Source organism: Myotis yumanensis, unplaced genomic scaffold, assembly GCF_028538775.1.
Source record: "Myotis yumanensis isolate MYYU_CA2020_CCGP unplaced genomic scaffold, mMyoYum1.0.hap1 SCAF_14, whole genome shotgun sequence".
Taxonomy (NCBI): Eukaryota; Metazoa; Chordata; class Mammalia; order Chiroptera; family Vespertilionidae; genus Myotis; species Myotis yumanensis.
The window spans coordinates 35,993,519-36,016,062 of NW_027223765.1; the positions used below are offsets into that span (position 1 = coordinate 35,993,519).

Consider the following 22,544-nt stretch of genomic DNA (forward strand, 5'->3'; position numbering starts at 1 on the left):
CAAATGAGTAGATACTTACCAGAGGCATTTTCTATCAGGGTCTCTTTATCCTCAGATTTTGATAGTCGTCTTTTGGAAACCATGTTGACCAATTTTCTGCAGTTAAATATTTTCTACAGCAAAATCAGAGAACAGAAGTGACCCTCTCAAAGCTAGATAAATTGAGAGGTTAAAGCTATAGCTCAAAGAAAACCACTCTATTCAAAACTGAAGTGGTTCCAGTGTTTACACTAATGCTATCTAAATCCAGGTGTTGAGAAAATTTCAACCCCTCTATCTGGTCAATACTTTCTTGCTTTCAAGACTTGTTTACCCAGTTGCCTTTTTAGCCAGACCACTTCCCTCTTTTTTAAATCCTTACCAGAGGACACGTTTTTATTGATTTTTAGAGAGAAATATCAATGTGAGAAACATCAATTGGTTGCCTCCCATATGCACCCCGACGGGGAATCGAATCCAAAACCTAAGTATGTGCCCTGACTTGGAATCAAACCTGAAACCTTTTGGTGTACAAGATAACGCTCCAGCTAACTGAGGCACCTGGTCAGGGCCAGACCACTTCCCTCTTTTATTTTATTAATTTTATGGGGTGACTGGTTAATAAGAGTATATGTTTCTAATGTACAATTCTATAAAACATCCTTCTTGCTGAAGGACAAACCCACAGTTCTCTGACAGTCAAGATCCTTCATCTTCTAGCCCCAAACTATACCTCTCCAATAATTTAATAATCCAACACTACACATTAGGAACTGTGCTAGGTGCTGGGGTTACAATTATGAACCAGACATGATGCCTGACCTCAGGAAGTTTATAGTATAGTAATGAATAGTCTTAATGTAATTACTTAACTAGTCATGCCCTGCACAAGGATGTTTCAGATGACAGACCACATATACCACAGTGGTCCCAGAAGATTATAATAGAGCTGAAAAATTCCTATTACCTGGTACCATAAAAGCTGTTGTAATGTCATAGTGTAACACATTACTCACACATTTGTAGTGATGTTAGTATAAACAAACCTACTATGCTGCCAGTTACAGAAAAGTATAGTGCACACAATTATGTACAGTATATAATAGTTGATAATGGCAATAAGCAGCTATGTTAGTGGTTTATGTATTTATTATACTATAATTTTTATCATTACTTAGAACAGGGGTCCTCAAACTTTTTAAACAGGGGGCCAGTTCACTGTCCCTCAGACCGTTGGAGGACCGGACCAAAGTTTAAAAAAAAACCATGAACAAATTCCTATGCACACTGCACCTATCTTATTTTGAAGTAAAAAAACAAAACGGGAACAAATACAATATTTGTATTTGCATGTGTCCCGCGGGCCGTAGTTTGAGGACCCCTTAGGGTATACTATTTCTACTTATTTAAAATAAGATTTGCTATAAAACAGCTGTGTACACAGCAGCAGCCTCATATATCTGTTTACCGCTTGATGACATCATTTTCACTTGTGCTTGATTTAATCTTGTGTTGTGTTGCATAGTAACATGCAATATAGGCTTGTAGCCTAGAAGCAAGAAGCTATAGCATATAGCCTAGATGTGCGGTAGGCTACTAGTATACCATCTAGGTTTGTGTTACGTACACTCTATGATGTTTGCACAATGATGAAATTGCCTACGGATGCAACTCTTGGAATATGGCCCCATGATTAATCAACACATGACTATACAGTTCTGTACTATAAAAGAAAAGCACAGGCTGCTATGAGGGCTTACAAGGAAATTTAGTCTAGTTAGGGTGGCGGTGATGGAGAAAAGTAGCGACAATTTCTCAGGGATAATCTTTTTGAGAAAGTGACTTTAAGCAGGGATCTGAGGGTTGAAATAGGAATTAGTAAAAGCGATACAAGAAGAGTAGTCCAGGCAGAGAAAAACTCCACAGTGAAACAGGAAGAAGCTTGTAGAATTATAAATGAGACTGCAGAAATAGGGGAGGGCCTGAAACACAGGGTCTTCTAGCCTATCACGTAAACCAGAAAAGTGTTCTTCTCACCCCAAATGCTCTTATTTGCCTGGAAACTACTATTCATCCTTAAAGACTTAATTAAATGTCATCTTCCTTGAAAAATGTTCCTCTAGCCCAGCTGGCGTGGCTCAGTGGTTGAGTATCAACCTATGAGCCAGGAGGTCAGGATTCAATTATCGGTCAGGGCACATGCCCTGGTTGCAGGTTCCATCCTCAGTGCAGGGCGTGCAGGAGGCAGTCAATCAACGATTCTCTCATTGATGTTCCTATCTCTCTATCCTTCTCCCTCTCTGAAATCAATAAAAGTAAGAAATTAAGAACAAACGTTCCTCTTGCCCTGGCTGGGTGACGGTTGGAGTGTCCTCCCATACACCAAAAGGTTGCCAGTTGGATTCCCAGTCAGGGCACATACCTAGGTTGTGGTTCGATCTTTTGTCAGGGTGTATACAGGAGGCAACCGACTGATGTTTCTCTCTAAAAGTCAATGAAAACATGTTCTCGGGAGAGGATTAAGAAAAAAAGAAAAGCCCTAACCGGTGCGGCTCAATGGATAGAGCGTCGGCCTGCGGACTGAAGGGTCCCAGGTTCAATTCCAGTCAAGGGCATGTACCTTGGTTGCGGGCACACACCCAGTGGAGGGTGTGCAGGAGGCAGCTGATCAATGTTTCTCTCTCATCGATGTTTCTGACTCTCTATCCCTCCCTCTCTGTTAAAAAACCAATAAAATTTATATTTTAAAAAAAAAAAAATTTTTTTTTTTTTTAAAAAAAAGGAAAATGTTCCTTCTATCCCCAAGAAAGTTTGCTACTTGCTTTCTTGCTCCACTGAGGTACCTAGGAGCCCTTTCCACATCATACTAAACTGCAAATCTCCTTGAAAGCAGGAACCCAGCACAATAACTGGTATAAAAAATTTTTTCTGCCGAAACCAGTTTGGCTCAGTGGATAGAGCATCGGTCTGCGGACTGAGGGGTCCCGGGTTCGATTCCGGTCAGGGGCATGTGCCTGGGTTGCGGGCACATCCCCAGTGGGGAGTGTGCAGGAGGCAGCTGATCGGTGTTTCTCTCTCACCGATGTTTCTAACTCTCTCTCTCCCTTCCTCTCTGTAAAAAAATCAATAAAATATATTTTAAAAAAAAAAATTTTTTTTTCTGAAAACTTTTTTTTCCCCTGAGCCCCAACAGCGTGGCTCAGTGGGTGAGCGTCCGCCTGCGTCTCTCCTTCCCTCCGAAATTAATAAAATATATATATTTTTAAATGTTTTTCTCCCCTACCCAGTTTGGCTTAGTGGACAGAGCGTTGGCCTGCGGACTAAAGGGTCCCAGGTTCCACTGGGGTCACCAGCCATTTTGAAGGCCGAAACACTAAAGCCAGGCAGAACCCGCTGACTTCGGGGCCGCCCTTAACCGTATTCCACCTCCTGGTTTACAGAGAAGCCTAGAAGATGGGAAGATGGGGCCGGCTGCCGAGCCCAGGCCATTCGAGTAGGGGGGTTGGGGATAAAAGTCCTTCTCATTTTAGTCCTTCTCATTAGAGTTCTCTGGGTTTAATGTCCACAGGGAGGCCACTGACGAACAGTGTCCGGACCTCCTCCTCCTGGGTGCCGCCGGAGCCCGAGCCCGTGCCGGTGCTGTGCTCGTCGTCCGGCTTCAGGTTGCTCGTGGTGCGGGGGGGTGGGAGGGGTGACGAGAGGAAGGGAACGCGTAGGGCGAGAGCGGCGCCGACCCGGCGAGGAGGTGGGAGGGGGCGCGGTGAGCGGTGCGCTCCGGGGGTGCGGGGCGCGGTGAGCGGTGCGCTCCGGGGGTGCGGGGCGGGGTGGCGGTGGGGGGCGCGCGGGGCGGTGAGAGCGGCGGCCGCCGCGTCGGGCCGGGGTCACATCAAGTTTGGCGGGTGCGGGAGGCGGGGAGGGGGTGCGGCCGGGGAGGCACTGCGAACCGGAGCCCTTTTTTTTGGTCATTTTAACGACGCAGGGAGGTACCTGAGGGTCTAGCCCACGGCAGGGCGGGAGAGAAAGCCAAGATAGGGCGCGGAACCCCGGAGGGAAAGGCCGAGCTTGGCCGGGGCCTACAGGCCAGGCCGCAGGAGAGCGAAGCCTCGAGAAACGACGACCGCAGCTCCAAACACCCGCCGACTGGCCGGCGCCGCCTCTCGTTTAAGACTTTCCCGCCCGGAGCGACGCCCCCTTGACGTCACCGAGGTGCGCCGCGCCGCGTCGTGACTTCAGGTTTCCGCGCCGGAAGTGGGCGGCCGCGCGGCCCGGCGAGGGTCAGTACGCCGGGGCCGAACCTGCAGTGGGATCCAGCGCCAGCCAGGCTGAGGGCGTGAGAAGACTCGGAGGCGAGCTCGAGTGGGAGCCCGGCGCCCGTGGGAGGAGACACCCAGCGACACCGGGTCGGGAGCTGGCGCTTTGTGAAGATGGCGGGGCCGGAGCTGCTGCTCGACTCCAACATCCGCCTCTGGGTGGTCCTGCCCATCGTGATCATCACCTTCTTCGTGGGCATGATCCGCCACTACGTGTCCATCCTGCTGCAGAGCGACAAAAAGCTCACCCAGGAACAAGTCTCCGACAGGTCAGCGCCCTCCGGACCCGGCGACCTCACTCCCCCGTGACCTTGAGCAACAAAGTGCGGGGGTTCTGTCCGTTTACCCCGATTTCCACATCGCGCTCCCGCTGGCGGGGTGACCCCCGGGGCTGAGTTACCTTCTGTGTTTCCCTTTCGTCATCTGTCAGATGTGGATGCTAACAGGATATGCCTCCTAGAGCAGAGGCGGGGATTAAATTTTAGATCATGTCTATGAAGCCTTTAGCTGGGACGAATCAAGTGTTCAAAAGTGATGTTGCTATTAGTATTGTTAGGCTAGTCGCCAGCCTTATCTATGAGCTATAGATAAGGTAGGTGTGATTACACTCGATTTACCGAACTACAGTGGTGGTTAGCTGAGGTACCAACTACCCAAGACCTTGGCAAACATAAAACTACAGAGATGTGAGGGATGGTGATTATCATTTCCCCTCCTGGAGGGAGGGCAAATTCTTCCTCCTGTGCTTCATTTCAATATTTGTCAAGAGAGGTCATTTGAGATGATGTTAGGTGGTATCTAGACGTGTGCCCCTCCATATTAAAGTCAACATTTTCAGTCAGTCGTTACAACTATTTTCAGAGTTTACCTTAAGTAAATGTTAGTATGTCTTTAACACTTGCACTTATTAATCTCCCTTTTTTTTAACCATTTTTTTAAAAATATATTTTTATTGATTTCAGAGAGGAAGGGAGAGGGATAGAGAGATAGAAATATCAATGATGAGAGAGAATCATTGATCGGCTGCCTCCTGCACGCCCCACACTGGGGATGGAGCCCGCAACCCAAGCATGTGCCCTTGTCCAGAATCGAACCTGGGACCCTTCAGTCCACAGGCTGACGCTCTATCCACTGAGCCAAACGGGCTAGGGCTTAATCTCCCTTTTTAACAAAGAGCAAGCTTCAGACTCAGGACTTTCAACAGTTTGCAGCTAAAATTTAATAATTGTGTTTTGTTTTTATTGTATTTATTTTTAACAGTTACTTCCTATTTGTGGCAGGTAATACTGGTTTTGCATTTGCTGGTAATTTAAGATTTCTTTTAAAACTTATATAAGTAGAAAAGTTGATGCGTAAAAAATACTAAGTTGCCGAGACCGGTTTGGCTCAGTGGATAGAGCATCGGCCTGCGGACTGAGGGGTCCCAGGTTCGATTCCAGTCAAAGGCATGTACCTGGGTTGCGGGCACGTCCCCAGTGGGAGATGTGCAGGAGGCAGCTGATCGATGTTTCTCTCTCATCGATGCTTCTAACTCTCTATCTCTCTCCCTTCCTCTCTGTAAAAAATCAATAAAATATATTTAAAAAAAAAAATACTAAGTTTTTAATAGTATAAGTGCTAGGTAAATAAGATAAAAATAATAACCATGAAATGAGAATGCTGAAGTTTGGAAAGGACTGCTATTGTTTTCAGTTGTGCTTTCCAGTTATGCTGAGAATAATAATAATAATAAACCAACATTTATTAAGCACTTAGTCTATGCTAAGCACTTACATTCATTAACTTATTTAAAATTCAAAACAACTCTGGTAGATACTGTCCCATTTTTTTTAATTTTTGTTTTAAATATATTTTTGTATTGATTTCAGAGGGAAAGGGAGAGGGAGAGAGAGAATCATCGATCTGCATGCTTCCTGCACGCCCCACACTGGGGATCAAGCCCACAACCTGGGCATGTGTCCTGACCCAGAATCGAACCATAACCTCCTGGTTCATAGGTCGATGCTCAACCACTGAGCCATTTCATAGAAACTAAGGGTTAAGAGGTTCCATGGTCACAGGCAGTGACATCCAGGACTTAACACCAACTCTTCTGGTTCCCAAGTCTGGAACTCCCCACTATACCACAGACTTTTCTTTGGCATCAGTTTCAGAACTGACAGAACCAACCTCCTGTAGATAACCTTAAGAAGTCAGTTCACTACTGGAAGGGAGACTATAGAAAGATGTAAAGTAGCCCTGGCCGGGGTACCTCAGTTGCAGGCAATCAATCAATGTGTCTCTCTCACATGGATGTTTCTCTCTCTCTCTCCCTCTACCCCCCTTTTCCTCTCTTCCTCCCTGCCTCCCTCTCTTCCTGTCCTTCCCTCCCTTCCATCCTCTCTCCCTTCCCCCTCCTCCTTCCTTCCACACTCTCTAAAAATCAATGGAAAAAATATCCTCAGGGGGGGATTAAAAACACACACACACACACAAAAAGATGTAAAGTGGAGAGAGCTCAGTCAGCATTTATTTATGTATTGATACCAATAAGTTGTTCTCATTTTACCTTCAAATTAACACTGAGATAGATAATCCTGAACCATTTTTACCTTTGAAAAAAAGGGAGCCTGGGAAAGTTAAGTAGCCTTCCCTAAATAACCAAATAGTAAAATATTGTGCCTGTACTTGAACCCAGGACAGTCTCACTCCCAAATTAAATTCTCTTGACTACAATTCCTGCTGTCATAGATTCTCCGCCACAGTTTTTGCACTGGGTTCAATATGTGATTTCAGAGTGATGATGCTGAATGATATCAGACCCAAAACTCCCTTTTATAACCCAAAGTGAAATTCACTGTTGATGCACTCTATACAAGAATATTTAAAAAAAAAAAAAAAGGCACATAATGCTTTACAGCAAGCATGTCAAACTTGTTCACGGCCAGCAGACCACATGCCTCATTTAAATAAAGGAGGCATGCAGCCCTCCGGCCACAAGTTTGACATGCTTGCTTTACATAAAGGCAACAATCCTGAGAAATAAAAGGTAGATAATTTAAATTCTGTTTCGTAAGTGCTTGTGCATAACAGTCCTAGAGAAGATGTACTGCAGAAGTCAGATGCAATCACCTAGCTATAAAATCCCTATAAATTGGGGCAGATTCCACTGTAGGCTGATACATTGTGTAAGCTACTTAACAGAAGGCAGTGTTTGGATGTGATTTTCCTAAGTGGTGAACTACCCTTGATAAAGTTCTTAACACAACAAAGTGCAGTTTTTCCTATATTTACAAGCTGGTTGCGTATCTGGAAATTCAGTATATATAAAAATCATCCCTCTCAACCATTGCAAAAAATGGAATTAGGTTTGAGGCTCAGATCATTAGAACCAGTTTGATGAGATATCACAAGTAGTGTGAGACATGGGACAGTTCTTTGTATTGCACATCTGTCCCCAGCACTGAGGAATACTTAGTTGTGTGCTTTCTCTCCATCCCTTAACTTTGACACTCTAAAAAATACCACAGGTTTCCATTAGGCCCTCTAGAGGGCGGTGCCACTTACATGAAGAACCACTGCTTTAAAGAAAACTCAACATTTCTGGTCATAATTGCTCCATCCCTTAAGTGAAGTCATGCCATCTCTGACATGGTATGACTGTACCCCACCAGGTCATCATTTGAACTTGAGTAGAATGCTGACCACATGATTCTGAACTGGCCGAAGTCCAAGGCAAAAGATGTCTTTTAGTTGTAAAACATTCCTCTAAATACAGTATAAGTTTCCAGTAACCTGAATGATCACAAAATGGAATGTTGGGTTTCATAAATTATTAAGCTTTTACTGCCTCGAAACTTATTAAAATTTTTGTAAAATGTATTAAACCAAACCTGAAAAATGCATAAATAAAATTTATTAGACCATATTTAAGGATAGAATGTATGTAAAAAGTAGTTCTCAAGCTTGAAGAATATACTGACTCTTTGAAAGGAAAAAAAACCCCAACAAAAACATCCTGATCTTTAAGGATATGGAACTCCACTTTGAGAAATAATAACTTTAAAAACTAGACTTTTAAGAAAATGTCTTTCAGTTGCAAATTACCACTGTGAAGAAAAGCTTTATCTTTATAACCAGTACTAGGACTTATTTTTAGATATTGATGGAAATGAAACTGCAAAATTAAAAATTTCTTGTAGGGTTTGCAAATCTCAGAGAATACATCTGTGGATCTCAGTTTAAGAAAGTGAGTGCTTTTAACATACAAGATAATTAAAGCTTGCCTTGATTTAATTTTTTAATTCCAATCTATCACAGACTGATGCTTTTATAAAATATTTTGATCGCATATTTGGATCTTATAACAATGTCAAATTATAAACTTTTCTAAACCCTTATCACAGATCAGCATTGGTACATAGGCCACACTTTGAGTAGCTTTAGACTAGCTCCCAGGGAACAGAACATATTACATGTCACCTCTGTAAGCCTGCGTATGGAGCAGTCAACCGTATAGTACAACGAGGTCAGGAGGAAGAACACCAGAGAGAATTGCATGAGGGCACCAGGCATTGGGAAGAGTTTCATAGAAAAGGTGGAGCTTGAAGAAGGTGAAGGAGAGGGGCACTAGAGAATTCCCAGCGTATGGAGAAAGCTGGAACATGACAAGGAGATCCTAAGGGTATTGACCTACTGCTTAGAGCAGGTGGCTTATACTGAGGAGTAGAGAGAAAACCAAGCACAGTTTTCTTGTGTTCATTTCTGTTACAATCTTTTTCCCCACTTTTCAAGAAAGATTTCCATTAAGCTAAGTAGGCTCCCCCTCAAGCCCCCCAATTAAAACAACTTTTGAATGCCCTTGCCCGGCAGCTCAGATGGTTAGAGTGTTGTCCCAATACGCCAAGGTTCCTGGTTTGATCCAAAGTCAGGGCACATACAAGAATTAACCAATAAGTGAAACAACAAATCAATGTTTCTCTATCTCTCCCTTCTCTCTAAAATCAATAAATTTTTTAAAAGCTTTTGAAAACCAAGAAAAAAATTAGTATTTTGATCTCTCTTCTGTTTATTTATAGCTTAGCACCACCCATTTGTATTGCACTGTTATCTTTAATGATCAATTATGTTAAAATATCACCAAATAATTTCACTTGTTACTTTATTTAACAAATGTTTATTAAGAGCTTACTAACCGTCTGAGTACTGGGTGGGATTTCTATTTGTTGTCTGTCAGATAGCAACCCTGTCAAGTCCTGTACTCATTTCTCTTTGGGACTTAAAAAGTTCTTTCAATCCTCACCCTTCCTCCTTCCTCCTGCCTCCAAATCATCTGAGAAGCATCCAACTGCTACTCTTTTCACTCAGAGAAAGTGCCTTCTTAGCTCATAAATTAAGAGAAAGGTGAGTGTTCCAAATGTGCCTTCTTCAGAAATCTTTGTTCAGAAACAGTCACTTATGAAAAATGCTCTTTTGAAAACCTGATTTGGGGGTTGTTAGATTGGTTTTAAGGATACTTGTAGTTTGAAAAGTTTCCATACCGGACTATGGCCAAATAGGCCCTCTCTTGTGTTTAAATAGGTCTTCTACTTTATTCTCTTGTTTTCTTCTAGTGTTTCGCTTTTATAAAAATCTCATTGTCTTGGTTGTATTTTTCAGTCAAGTCCTAATTCGAAGCAGAGTCCTCAGGGAAAATGGAAAATACATTCCCAAACAGGTACTCATTTATCTTTTATTTAAAGTCCCACGATTCACTGTTGAAGGCAGTAGATATCAGAATGTTTTATAAGGGGACTCTTTGGGGAAAACTGAAGGCTGGCAAGTCAGGAATTAAGCTGTGGCCTGATGGTGTTTGCTGTCATTGTGACCTCATCCTTCTTAGAAAATTGTTTTTAAATGTGACTCAGCTAAAATGTCAGCTCAGCTGCCAAGTGGGCTGTCAGTCAGCTCTTAGTGTAACAGCATATTCCAAGGGCCTTCTGACCAAACCTCTGGGGAATAATTTTACAGTTTGCTATGTCACAGTTTTAAGATTTAAAAAGCTCTTTTTTTTTTCTACTAGTCTTTCCTGACACGAAAATATTATTTCAACAACCCGGAGGATGGATTTTTCAAAAAAACTAAAAGGAAGGTAGTACCTCCTTCTCCTATGACTGGTATGTTTATTCTTTTCTCTCATCTTTAAGGAAGATTTTTAACATGAGTCGGGGGGGGGGGGGTTAGAATGTGTCATTTGACTTCAGTGTTAAATTGTTGTAGTAATCTAAGGGACCTTAGATACCATCTAGTATAGCAATCTGCAGAAGTAGTATTCTCTTTTCCAAATAAATGTTCTGGGAACTCCAAAATATAAAGTGGATCTAAAAAAGAGCTCTCAGGCCCTGGCTGGTGTTTCTCAGTGGTTAGAGCATCAGCCCGTGCACCAAGGGGTCTCAGACTCGATTCCCAGTCAAGGGCACATACCTGGGTTGCAGTTTGCTCCCCATCCCTGGTTGGGGTGTGTGGGGGAGGCAACCAGTCAATGTGTGTCTCTCACATCAATGTTTTTCTCTTTCTCTCTCCCCCTCTTCCTCCCTCCCTTTCTTCCACTCTCTCTGAAAAGCAATGGAAAAAAATATCCTCGGGTGAGGATTAACCAAAAAAAAGAGAGAGAGAAAGAGAGCTCTCAGGCCCTGGCTGGGTAGCTCAGTTGGTTAGAGTATCGTCCTGATAACACTTAAGTTGGTGGGTTCGATCCCAGTCAGGGCACATACAAGAGTCAACCAATGAATGCATAAGTGGAACCAAAAAAAAAATCGATGTTTTTCTCTCTTTTTCCCTTTCTTTCTCCCTCTCTCTCAAATAAAATTTTAAAAAAGAAAATAAAAATAAATAAATAAAGAGCTCTCAGCTAAGGGATTGAAGCGACTAGAGCCATCGTCTCTGGGTCTCTTCCCTTTGCTGTTACTCAGGACCCAGGGCTCCACTGAGCACAGTTGGAAAAGCTGGGGCTCCCACCCAGTGCCTGGCTCCTGTTGCTGACAGATAGCCACCCAGCTCTGCTTGGATGAGGAAGAGCTCTCACTGCTTCCCCAGACCAGCTACTGGCCATCCTACAATTTTTACTCTAACAGATTTCTTACTTTCACTGAACCCTGTCATGTGAAAAACACAGCCTCTTTAAAGTGAAACAAAATTTATTATCCCATATTGACTGTCCTCTCATTTTAGTATCCATTTCTTTAGGTGAGATTACCAGCTATTTTAAACCCAAACAGAAGTTACTATAAATCTTTCAGAAAACCTACAATAAACAAAAAACCAATAAATTTACAAAAAGATGCTTGACCTACTAAAATCTATGGAATGCAAATTAAAACAAGATGTCCTTTATAGCCCATTAAATTGGCAAAGATTGAAAGCTTGACCAAAGTTGCTACTGTCAAGGTCATGGGAAGTGAGGCGCTCTCACTATTTTTGAAGGACCATCTGACAGTATCAACACAAATATGCAGGCTATGTACAAGGTAGCTGTTGATGGCATTGTTTATTGGCAAAAAAAAAAAATTGGAAACAATCTATAGCAGTGATGGCGAACCTATGACATGCGTGTCAGAGGTGACACGTGAACTCATTTTTTTGGTTGATTTTTCTTTGTTAAATGGCATTTAAATATATAAAATAAATATCAAAAATATAACTTTGTTTTACTATGGTTGCAAATATCAAAAAATTTCTATATGTGACATGGCACCAGAGTTAAGTTAGGGTTTTTGAAAATGCTGACACGCCGAACTCAAGAGGTTCGCCATCACTGATACATAGGTTCACCCAGTAGTGATGCCTGAAACCACATTGTGGATTCCTATGCAGACATTAAAAATAATGAGAGAGTTATTATACCAATGTGGAAATAGCATTCACAACATATTAATTTTTTTAAATTAAGAAGCAGAATAGTGCCCTGGCCTGGTGGCTCAGTTGGTTGGAGCGTCATTCTGTATATCAAAATGTTGTGGGTTTGATTCCCAGTCAGAGCACATACCTAAGTTGCAGGTTTGATCCTTGGTTGGGTGGGTATGGAAGGGAACCGATCAATATTTCTCACATTGATGTTTTTCTCTCTCCCTCTCTCTCTAAAATCAATAAACATATCCTCGGGTGAACCTAAAAAACAAAACAAAAAAAGAAGAAGAGTAAGCATAGTATCCCTCTATTGTGTATATATGGAGAGAAACCACTCTGTGTGTGTGTGTAAATAAAATGATGGAAGGATATGAAACAGTTAAAAATGTTAGAGAGTGGGCTCAGGGGAACCATCTACATCCCGTTTGTATGTCATTTGAATTTTTTACAATGAACTTGTATTACTTTATCAAATAAATTTAAAATTAACAGAATCAGGAGGAAGCCCCTGCCAGCAGTGGTAAAATGTAGTGGTCTCTGTGTTTTTGTCTTAGATCCCACTATGCTAACGGACATGATGAAAGGCAATGTAACAAACGTTCTCCCTATGATTCTTATTGGCGGATGGATCAACATGACATTCTCAGGCTTTGTCACAAGTAAGTCACCACTGAGAAGACTCAGGTTGTATTTCACCTGTGCTCCTTTCCCTTCTCCCTGTTCAGAGAAATCAAAGTGCTAACATCATGAGTCCTATGTTCTATAGTGGAAACTGGTAACAACATCCATCGAACAGCAAAAATATTAATATGCTATGATTGTATGGCTCTTATTACAAACTGATTGTAAGTTCATAATGTCAATGCTTTTTTACTAATAGTGATTCAAACGAGCAGCTTGCTAGTTTGTATCTGAAACTAATCTAGTGTTCTAGTTGAGTAGGATAAAGGGAAGCCATTTATATTTCTACTTCATTTTCTAGATGTTGGGGTGAGTCGTTTGTCTGTTTGTTTATAAGTTTTTATTTGATTTGAGTTAATTTGGTCTCTTAGTAATGTAGTTCTCTGTGTATATATATTCCACTTTATGTTTAACAGATCAGTGCATGTTTCTTTTGAGATTTTTAGGTCACAGCTCAGTTTGAGTCCCTGCTTCTTAAGCAATAGAGAAGCTAGTATTCAAGGAAGAGTGACATTGGATGTATTTCTTCAGAAAGTGACAAATTTCCTTGTGGAAATCTTTTGCCAAACTCTGTATGGCCCAGAGTTCCCACCTCTTCAGGGAAAGAATAGATGCATTCACAGTTTTACTCTTCTAAAAATAAAGAAGCTGGGACTGATTATGAACTTTTCTTTCTTTGCAGCCAAGGTCCCATTTCCACTGACCCTCCGTTTTAAGCCGATGCTACAGCAAGGAATTGAATTACTCACATTAGATGCATCCTGGTAAGGACTTTCTCTGAGTCTTACGAAAGAAGAGAAGGTTTTAGCCTCTTTTCTCTAGGTGCTGGGGTCTTAGGAGTGCAGGGGTAGATGTATGTATTCCCAAAAAGTTAAAAGATAAAGCTAGACAGACCTTTTAGCAATGCCCTGGAGCATATGGGAGTAGATGTTTGTATTATTTTTTCCAAAATACATTACTACTGATAATAACATTAAACCTTTTCATTGGTACCAGGCACTGTACTAGGTGCTTTCTACATATTATCTTATTTTTATCCTCATAGCAACCCTATGAAATAAGTGGAGAAATTGAGATTTGACCACACTGTCTGTTCAAGTCCAGCACTCATGTCTTATTTACCACTATTTTTTATAGCAGAGTAATAAAACACAAAATTGGAAAGGCTCATAGAACACTGCTACCACATGTAGAACCCAGTAGTGCTTCTTCATATGGTCTCTCCAGACTGTTTTGTCAGTGGCTTCCCAGAGACTAGCATTAAAAAGGAAGCCAACCCTAGCTGGTTTGGCAGTGGATAGAGCATTGGCCTGTGGACCATAGGGTCCTGGGTTCGAATCAGTTGCAGGCTCCTCCCCAGCCTGGGCCCTGGTCGGGGCATGTGCAATCAATGGAAAAATACTCTCAAGTGAGGATTAACAACAAAAAAAGGAAGCCAGGCAAGAGGAGAAGAATGTGTAACTTCCAGTGGTAACTTCCCTGAAGTGAGCAAACCAGTGGTTGTATGAGAGGGGCAGGCCAGACTGGGTGCTAGAGAGCCTTGGCTGTGCACAATTCCACTAGAGGAGAAAAGCTATAGTTATTATAAGTAGCATGACTCTTCTAAACCTCGACCTTCCAGACTCATTTGGGCCAAGCAAAAACTTTATGTGCAAGAAAAACTTTTAAAATCTTTTCTCAGCATCTGTGACTGACATGCTTGTGTGGACAAAGGAGACTGGAACATGGGTGTACAACTAGCTTACTGTTAGATGTAGATCTACAACTTGGGAGTCAGAACTTCTTATTGTATGTACTTCTGCATTGTTTGCATTCATTATTTATAGCAAGTGTGTTTTTATAATTAAAAATAATGGTTTGAAAACCCATTAAGTAGAAAGGAAAATTAAGCAAGCTTACAGTCCCTGATTAAATGGAAGCACACCAGTTGTGAGTTCGGCTTCTGCTACTGAAGGCAGAATTTATTATATAGCTCTAAGTGGCACTTTACCTGCAGTAAGCTATAACTATTTGTAACATTGCCTTCACAATTTGTATTTCTTCTTTGGTTGTGCTTTGAATGAATATAGCTTACCCCCAGTGATTGCTTACATACTCTGGACAACTTTGGGTGTTAGAAAAGTATGAATTGCATTAATTCTGACATAACTACCTACGTTGCTTCACTTTTGCTTTAGGGTGAGTTCTGCATCCTGGTATTTCCTCAATGTCTTTGGGCTTCGGAGCATTTACTCTCTGATTTTGGGCCAAGATAATGGTAAGGAGCACATCAGGTTTAATAAGCAAATACTCTGATAGATGAATCATCCATGCCAGAGTCAGAAAAATCATGTAGGCTGTGCTATTTGTTAGCATAGTCAAATACAGTCCTTCATTCTTTAAACTACTAAGTTTCTGAGATATTCTAAAAACAGTCTTAAAAATTCCAGGGTCAAACTGAAGATCTGAGATCTCCCCGGCAATAACAGGGACAAGATGACGTATTCTAAAAACAGTCTTAAAAATTCCAGGGTCAAACTGAAGATGTGAGATCTCCCCGGCAATAACAGGGACAAGATGTAGTCCCTAACAGTCTGATATCCTCAAATGAGGGATCCACACCAGCAATATAAGCCTGCAAAATGGAAGCTGAAAGAAGGCCTGGTTTGATCAGTTAGTGCATTGACGAGATTTCTTGCCAGTACTTGTCCTAACTGTCTCACTTAATGGCTGGGAACTCAGCCAAGTTACTTACCTCTTTAATCCTCTGATGTAAAACAGGGACCTTAATAATTGACTTCAGGGTTTGTTGTTAGGAGTAGATGAGGTAGAATCTGTAAAGTACCTAGTGAAGTATTCGGCATATAGTAGCTGTTCAGTAACTGGTGGCTGTTGTTGTTTAAATTTGAAGTAAAGTTTAGTGCTTTCTTAGTTACCTTTCTTCTCCTGCTATTATCACCCCCATTTTTCAAGAGAAGTAAAGTGACTTTTCTGGGGTCACACAGCCAGTGCAAGGTAGGGCCAGTCACTGAATGTGTGATATGGCTCTCTGACCCACTACTGAGCATCTGTAAGTTTTGTGTAAGGACCGTTCCTCCCGAGCATGCAAGCTGCTGCTAAGCCCTGGGGCTCATATAGGTGCATCTTACTCTGCAGCCGCTGACCAATCACGGATGATGCAGGAGCAGATGACTGGAGCAGCCATGGCCATGCCCGCAGACACCAACAAAGCTTTCAAGGTACACTCACTTCTTCCAGCTTCACTGAAGCTCCAAAAGGCATTCAGAGTAACTTTAAAGATGGGTTCTCTGAAGTGAGTGTAGTGTCCATTATTCCATTATTTAAATTTAGCAAAAATGTATTTTAGTTTACATGTCTTTTTCTCCTGAGGAAATCATCTAAGTAAATTTGAGATTCTTAGTACTTTTTCTAGTTTTTAAATGCTCACCAAATTCATTCTACACTAAATGATGCTGTAAAAACAGTTCAATCAGAGGCACTGTAAACATTTGGAATATTTTTTAACTTTTGGACCCTGTAGACAGCTGATGAAAATTTCATTAAAAAAATTCAGTACTAGAGCCTTTTCATGAAATTATTTTATAATTTATAAAATCTAGTATAATTTTTATACGGCAGAATTTCACTGATTTTTCATCATAAGAACTAGGAATAGAAGAGAACTTTCATCTTGGTGAAAGGTATCTATGAAATACCCATGCTCATATTGAAAGCTTTTCCTCTAAGATCAGGAACAAGACAAGGATGTCCACTCTTGCCACTACTATTCAACACTGTACTGCAGGTTCTAGCCAGGAAAGTTAGTCCAGGAAAAGAAATAAAAAGGCATTCAGATTTGGAAGATGCAAATCAAAATCACAAAGAGACACCACTTCACACCCACTCAGTAATAAAAGAAGATGGACAATAACAAATGTTGACAAGGATGTGGAGACATTGAAACTCATGTATGGTGGTAATGATGAAGCCACTTCGGAAAGCAGTTTTTAGCCTTTCTTCAAAAAGTTAAAAATAGTTACCATGTGACCTAGCAATTCCATGCTTAGGTAAATACCCAAGAAAATTAAAAACCTATGTCCACACAAAAACTTATACAAGAGTATTCAAAGTACTATTTATAATAGTCAAAAAGTATAAACAATCCAAATGTCCATCATCTGATGAACAGAAAAACAAAATGGAGCATTTTGGTATATGTGCACTATGTCTAGACAATGGAATGTATACAATGGAATATTATTCAGCCATCAAAAGGTATGAGTACTGAATCCTGGTACAATTAGGGAGGAACCTTAAAAGTACGCTAAGTGAAAGAAACCAGTAACAGCAGGGTGTGTATGATGTGCAGACTAGATGAATCCAAAGATACAGAAAGTAGAGTATTTGAAGAGGTTGGGGGAAAGGGATAAAGAGGAGTGTCTGCTATTTGATAGGAAGTTTCTTTTTCTAAAACCTGATGAAAGTATTCTGGAATTAGGTAGTGGTGATGGTTGCACGTCTTTGTGAATATGTTAAAAACCACTAAATTGCATATATTAAATGAGTGACTTTTATGCCATGTGAATTACAGTCATTTAAAAGAACACACCCATGAACTAACACTTGTATTTCATGTTAAATTTCACAAAGCATGTTTTTAGAGCCGACTAATTAAAGGCAAAGTATTCAGCATTAATAGACTATTTGAGAAATGTAATTAGTTACTAGCTCCGGTGACCTTAAACAAATATTTTACCTTTCTTAGCTTTTGTCTCCTTGTCTGTAAATTGGGGATTGGGGTGGATAGCAGCACCTGAGCTTATACATGTAAACAGCCTCACCCAGCCCCTGGCCCAGAGTAGACGCTCACAAAGGTCAGCACTGCTCTTAGTAACAGCCCTTCTGCCCCTCTCTCCCTGCCCTGGTGTTCTCTTTCTTTGCAGACAGAGTGGGAAGCCTTGGAGCTGACAGATCACCAGTGGGCCCTAGATGATGTCGAAGAGGAACTCATGGCCAAAGACCTCCACTTCGAAGGCATGTTCAAAAAGGAATTACAGACGTCTATTTTTTGAAGACCAAGCAGGAATTAGCTGTGTCAGGAACTCGGAGTAGCGCTTAACCTTGTAACTTTCGTTTGAGCAGGAGCCTCTCGGAATAAAAAGGAGGATGCATGAGCTGGCGGATGTGCAGCAAGGATCATTCTTGTCTGAGCCGGTTCCCCTTTATGTATGAAACTAGAGGAAACACAAGAAGTGTGTGCTGGGTGACTTACCCAGAAACAGCTATTTTTAAAATGTTTTCAATTTTCCATCTGGTGACTCTAGTAATGAAAGTCAGAGAAAGGGGGAAAACTCAAGCTAGTGATAATATATAAAACTTAGCAAAAATACAGTCTTTGGAAAAGGAGTTTTCAATTATACCTAATTATTATGTGTAGTCAGCCTGACTTCTAACCACAGTAGACTCCTTTTTTCTTGGGATCCAAACACCCTGCATTTTACCTTTAATTTTTTGTTAGTATTTTTATAACTTTCTTTACACAAATAATACATTTTCATTACAGAAAATTTAAGAACTATGGATGAGCAAAAAGTGAAGCTCCCTGTATTCATTTTGAGCCTACAGAATGACATAAAAAGCAAATGTGTCAAAACCTTATTCAGATAAATCTTTTTCAGAGTGAATACCCAGGGCCAGGACAGACTTAGGAAACCTTCGCTATCTCATAATACTGTCCAGTGAAAATCAGTGACTGTGAGACACTGCCGGATTCTCAAGTGCCTTTGGGATCATTAAAGACAGGTTAAATAATGTGAGGTCTTGATCTGGAGTTCAGAATACATCAAATCCATTGACAAATCAATGGTGCTATACTGTATATGGCTGCTCAGTTGAATGAAAGCATTTCCCAGTCATTCTGCATAAGAGAGTTTACGTATCACTGTAAGAAGTGAGAGAGGGCGATTGCTGGAAGACACATAGTTAAGGGTTGCCCAGGAAGAATTCTGTCTGGGTTAACTCCCAGGGAAGTGGCAGGGTGCCATTTCTGTACCAAGAGGTGAATGTAATTTGCATGTTGAACGCTGTAATCAAGAACAAACAACTCTTGACTCTACAAATTAAACCATCCTGTTTTCTCTTCTTTGCCTGTAAAAATGTTGCCTCTGTGGGTCATTAACAGCCTTTGACAATAGGTAGGAGTGTCTGTTGTGGAAAAGTGCTGAAGAGTCTAGGTAAAAAGTGTGATCCTTGCCCTCAGTGAATTCATAAGAGACACATAAGAAATGGATGTTGTTGGTTTTTTAAGTCAACTATAAAAATATATTTATATTATGATTTCAGAGAGGAAGGGAGAGGGAGAGAGAGATAGAAATATCAGTGATGAGAGAGAATTATTAATCAGCTGCCTCCTGCCTGCCCTTCACTGGGGATCAAGCCCACAACCCAGGCATAAAAAAATGCCCTGACCAGGAATTGAACCGTGACTTCCTGGTTCATAGGTCAATGCTCAACCACTGAGCCATGCCAGCTGGGCAGAAATGGGTGGTTCTTAATCTTTGGGTCACAGAACGTCTTTGAGAATCTGATGGAAGCTCTGACCCTCTCCTCCAGAGTAATACACATGGGCACAGACACATGTCTCAGTAACCCCAGGGGTATTGGTAGACCCTCCAGAGCCTAGTCACAGTGACCCACAGATCCAAGGTAAAAAATACCGATATTCAAAATAGTTGTTTAAACAAAATATTCAAGGACCAAGGGTTTAGTGTAGAAGAGTATCCTAAACAGAGGGAACAGAACCAGCAAAGGCCCACATATTAAAATGTCCACAGTTCGTTGCATCCCCAGGAAGTGGGCAGTGGTGTGGTATGTACGGAAAGATCGAGGTTGGGATGGAATGTAATAAGTGACTGATGGAGGATTACTTCTGTGAGGAACCTTGCAGTTGCAAGTGACAGAAACTGAACTCAACCTAGCTTAAGCAATTTTTTTAAAAAAAGGAATGTGAACTGACTCAACTAAAATGGCCAATGGTCTGTTAGCTTCAGGTAGAGCTGCTTAAAAACAAAAGAACACTGTCTTGAGTAGGGCCATCTAGATCGCGGTCACCAACCTTTCGGACCTCCTGGACCACCAGTTGGCGATCGCTGATCTAGATGGCAGAGAGCTTGTAAATCATTCCACAGAGGAGCACTTGATCCTGATAGGGCAGTGGAAGCCTCTGGGAAGGACTGGTGAGGGGATTTGCTGCTGGGTGGGGAAAGGAATGGAGGGGTAAAGTGGGCGTGAGGAGTGTGAGTGTGACCGTGAGATAGATGGTAGTGAAATCAAAGGAGAAAGTGCAGGTGGAGTTGAGGCCATTTAGGTGATTAGCTCCTGCTCTCTGAGTGTGTAGCTTTGCATAAGACACTTCCCCTCTCTGGGCCTCAGTCTTGTCTGTGAAAAGGAGATTATATATGGCAATCACTTTGGAAAACAGTCTGGCAGTTTCTCAAAAAGTTAAGCATAAAGTTTCCTTATGATCCAGCAATTCCACTCCTAGGTAGATATATACCCAGGAGAAATGAAAACATACGTCCACACAAAAACTTATACACCAATGTTCATCGAGCATTATTCATAATAGTCAACGTAGATACAGCCCAAATGTCCATCAACTGCTGAATAATAAAATATGATACATCCAAACTATATAATATTATTCCACAATAAAGAATGAAGTGCTGACTTAACCTATGATGTGGATGAACCTAGAAACACACTAAATGAAAACCACAAAAGACAGTATATGTGATCCTATTTTTTATGGAATGTTCAGAATAGGCAAATCCATAGAGACAGAGAAGGTAGATTAGTGGTTGCCAGGGCTTGCGGGGAGGAGAATAGAGAGTGATTGCTCATTGGATACAGGTTTCTTTTTGGGGTGATGAAAATGTTCTAAAATTGAATGTGGTGATGGTTGCACAACTTTGTGAATATACTGAGAACTGAACAATACACCTCAAGTAGGAGAATTTTATGTATGTAAATTATATCTCATTAAAGCTGTTAAGGGTGGGGCGGGATCATAAGCCCTTGGCAGCTGACATCAAGATCTCTCATGATCGCCCTGGCCGGTGTGGCTCAGTTGGTTAGAGCATTGTCCCGTACACCGAAAAGGTTGCAGGTTTGATTCCTTGTTCAGGCACATACCCAGGTTGTGGGTTCCATCCCCGATCAGGATATGTACGGGAGGCAACAGATTGATGTTCCTTCCTCTCTCACGTTGTTTCTCTCCCTTTCCCTTCACCTCTCTCTAAAAATCAATAAAAATATATCCTTGAGTATTAAAGAAAGAAGATTTCTCATGATCATGGCTATGAGAGGTTCTTGTAGGCTAGCCACAGACTGAAGATGGTGGGCATCAAGGGGACAGATGGGTGCAAGGGATCTCTGGGGTACCTGGAGTCTTAAGTCAGCCAGCATATTCCTGAGCCTCTCGTGTTCTTTAACCCTCGGGGCTCTGCCACCATTCCTGCTGATTCTGCTCTCATCCCAGACTGGGAGAGTCAGCAAGCTTCAAAAACCAGAGTTCTATATCTGTGCCCCTCCAAGATGGGCTAGTACCCAATAAATAAAACTTTTTTATTTCTGCAATCAACTCATAATGAACAGCCAGCCCCAGGCAACATTTTCCTTTCTTCCATTTATTTGTGAATTTTTCATTTTAAAAAAAATATATTTTATTGATTTTTTTACAGAGAGGAAGAGAGAGGGATAGAGAGACAGAAACATCAATGAGAGAGAAACATTGATCAGCTGCCTCCTGCACACCTCCTACTGGGGATGTGCCCACAACCAAGGTACATGCCCTTGACCGGAATCGAACCTGGGACCCTTCAGTCCGCAAGCCGACGCTCTATCCGCTGAGCCAAACCGGTTAGGGCAAATTTTTCATTTTTTATTATGGAAAATTTCAAACATGCACAAGAGTGGGGAGAACAGAATATTGATGTACCCATCACCCTGCTTTAATAATCATCAATATTAGGCCAATCTTTCATATATCTCCCAAACCCTTTTTTTCCTGGGGTGTTTTAAAAGTAAATACCAGATATAATGTAATTTCACACACAAAAAATATTTTAGTATCTCTAACAGATAAGGATTTTTTAACACTTGGAGTGGGGGAAACGAGTTAAGTCGGCTCGCGTGAATTGCGCGTACTCCGCGGGAGCCGTCTTAACTCGGTTCATATAGATTTGCGGTGGAGTGCGGGAAACGTGTAAACTCGGGCCGATTGTAACTGCGTATTACCAAATATTTGTTTGTTTGCCGTTCACAAAGATACCTACCTGCGTATGCGAACCGTTTCATACCCATTGGGGTAATAGGTATCATAAAAATCCCTGATTTTGCGCGGGAAACCTAAATAATTGCCCGCGCCATCTTATATTTTGGCGGGAAATTCACCCCACACCGGAGTGTTAAAAATATAATCCACAGTGCTATTATCTCACCTAATTAGACCTTACTTAGTATGTTCTAAGGCCCAATCCATGTTCAAATTCTCCCCTTTATCTTTTTCTTAAAATATATTTTTTATTGGTTTTAGAGAGGAAGGGAGAGGGAGAGAGAGATAGAAGTATCAATGAGGAGAGAGAACCATTGATTAGCTGCCTCCTACACACTCCCCTCTGGGGATTGAGCCTGCAACTCAGGCATGTGCCCTTGACCAGAATTGAACCCAGG

General features: G+C 41.5%; 2 protein-coding genes across 4 annotated transcripts in view; one reads left to right on the forward strand and one right to left on the reverse strand.

Moving 5' to 3' along the window:
* The window catches only part of FANCD2 (FA complementation group D2), a 98,883-nt gene that overhangs the window by 64,559 nt on the left and 11,780 nt on the right, over positions 1 to 22,544 (reverse strand). For 2 of the 3 annotated variants that reach the window (XM_070433655.1, XM_070433657.1), the window contains exons 1-2: positions 3,967 to 4,104; positions 20 to 113 (exon numbers count right to left, since the gene is read on the reverse strand). In XM_070433655.1, the coding sequence (XP_070289756.1) occupies positions 20 to 83 (64 nt within the window). In that variant the 5' untranslated portion in view covers positions 84 to 113; positions 3,967 to 4,104. Of the gene's footprint in view, positions 1 to 19; positions 114 to 3,966; positions 4,105 to 22,544 lie in introns of those variants that run through there. The other variant, XM_070433656.1, reaches the window with a different exon arrangement.
* Positions 4,227 to 18,954, forward strand: EMC3 (ER membrane protein complex subunit 3). The gene is made up of 8 exons (XM_070433654.1): positions 4,227 to 4,558; positions 9,927 to 9,984; positions 10,330 to 10,423; positions 12,707 to 12,811; positions 13,516 to 13,597; positions 15,011 to 15,090; positions 15,969 to 16,051; positions 17,756 to 18,954. The coding sequence occupies exons 1-8, from the start codon at positions 4,404 to 4,406 to the stop codon at positions 17,882 to 17,884; spliced, it is 786 nt and encodes a 261-aa protein (XP_070289755.1). The 5' UTR covers positions 4,227 to 4,403; the 3' UTR covers positions 17,885 to 18,954.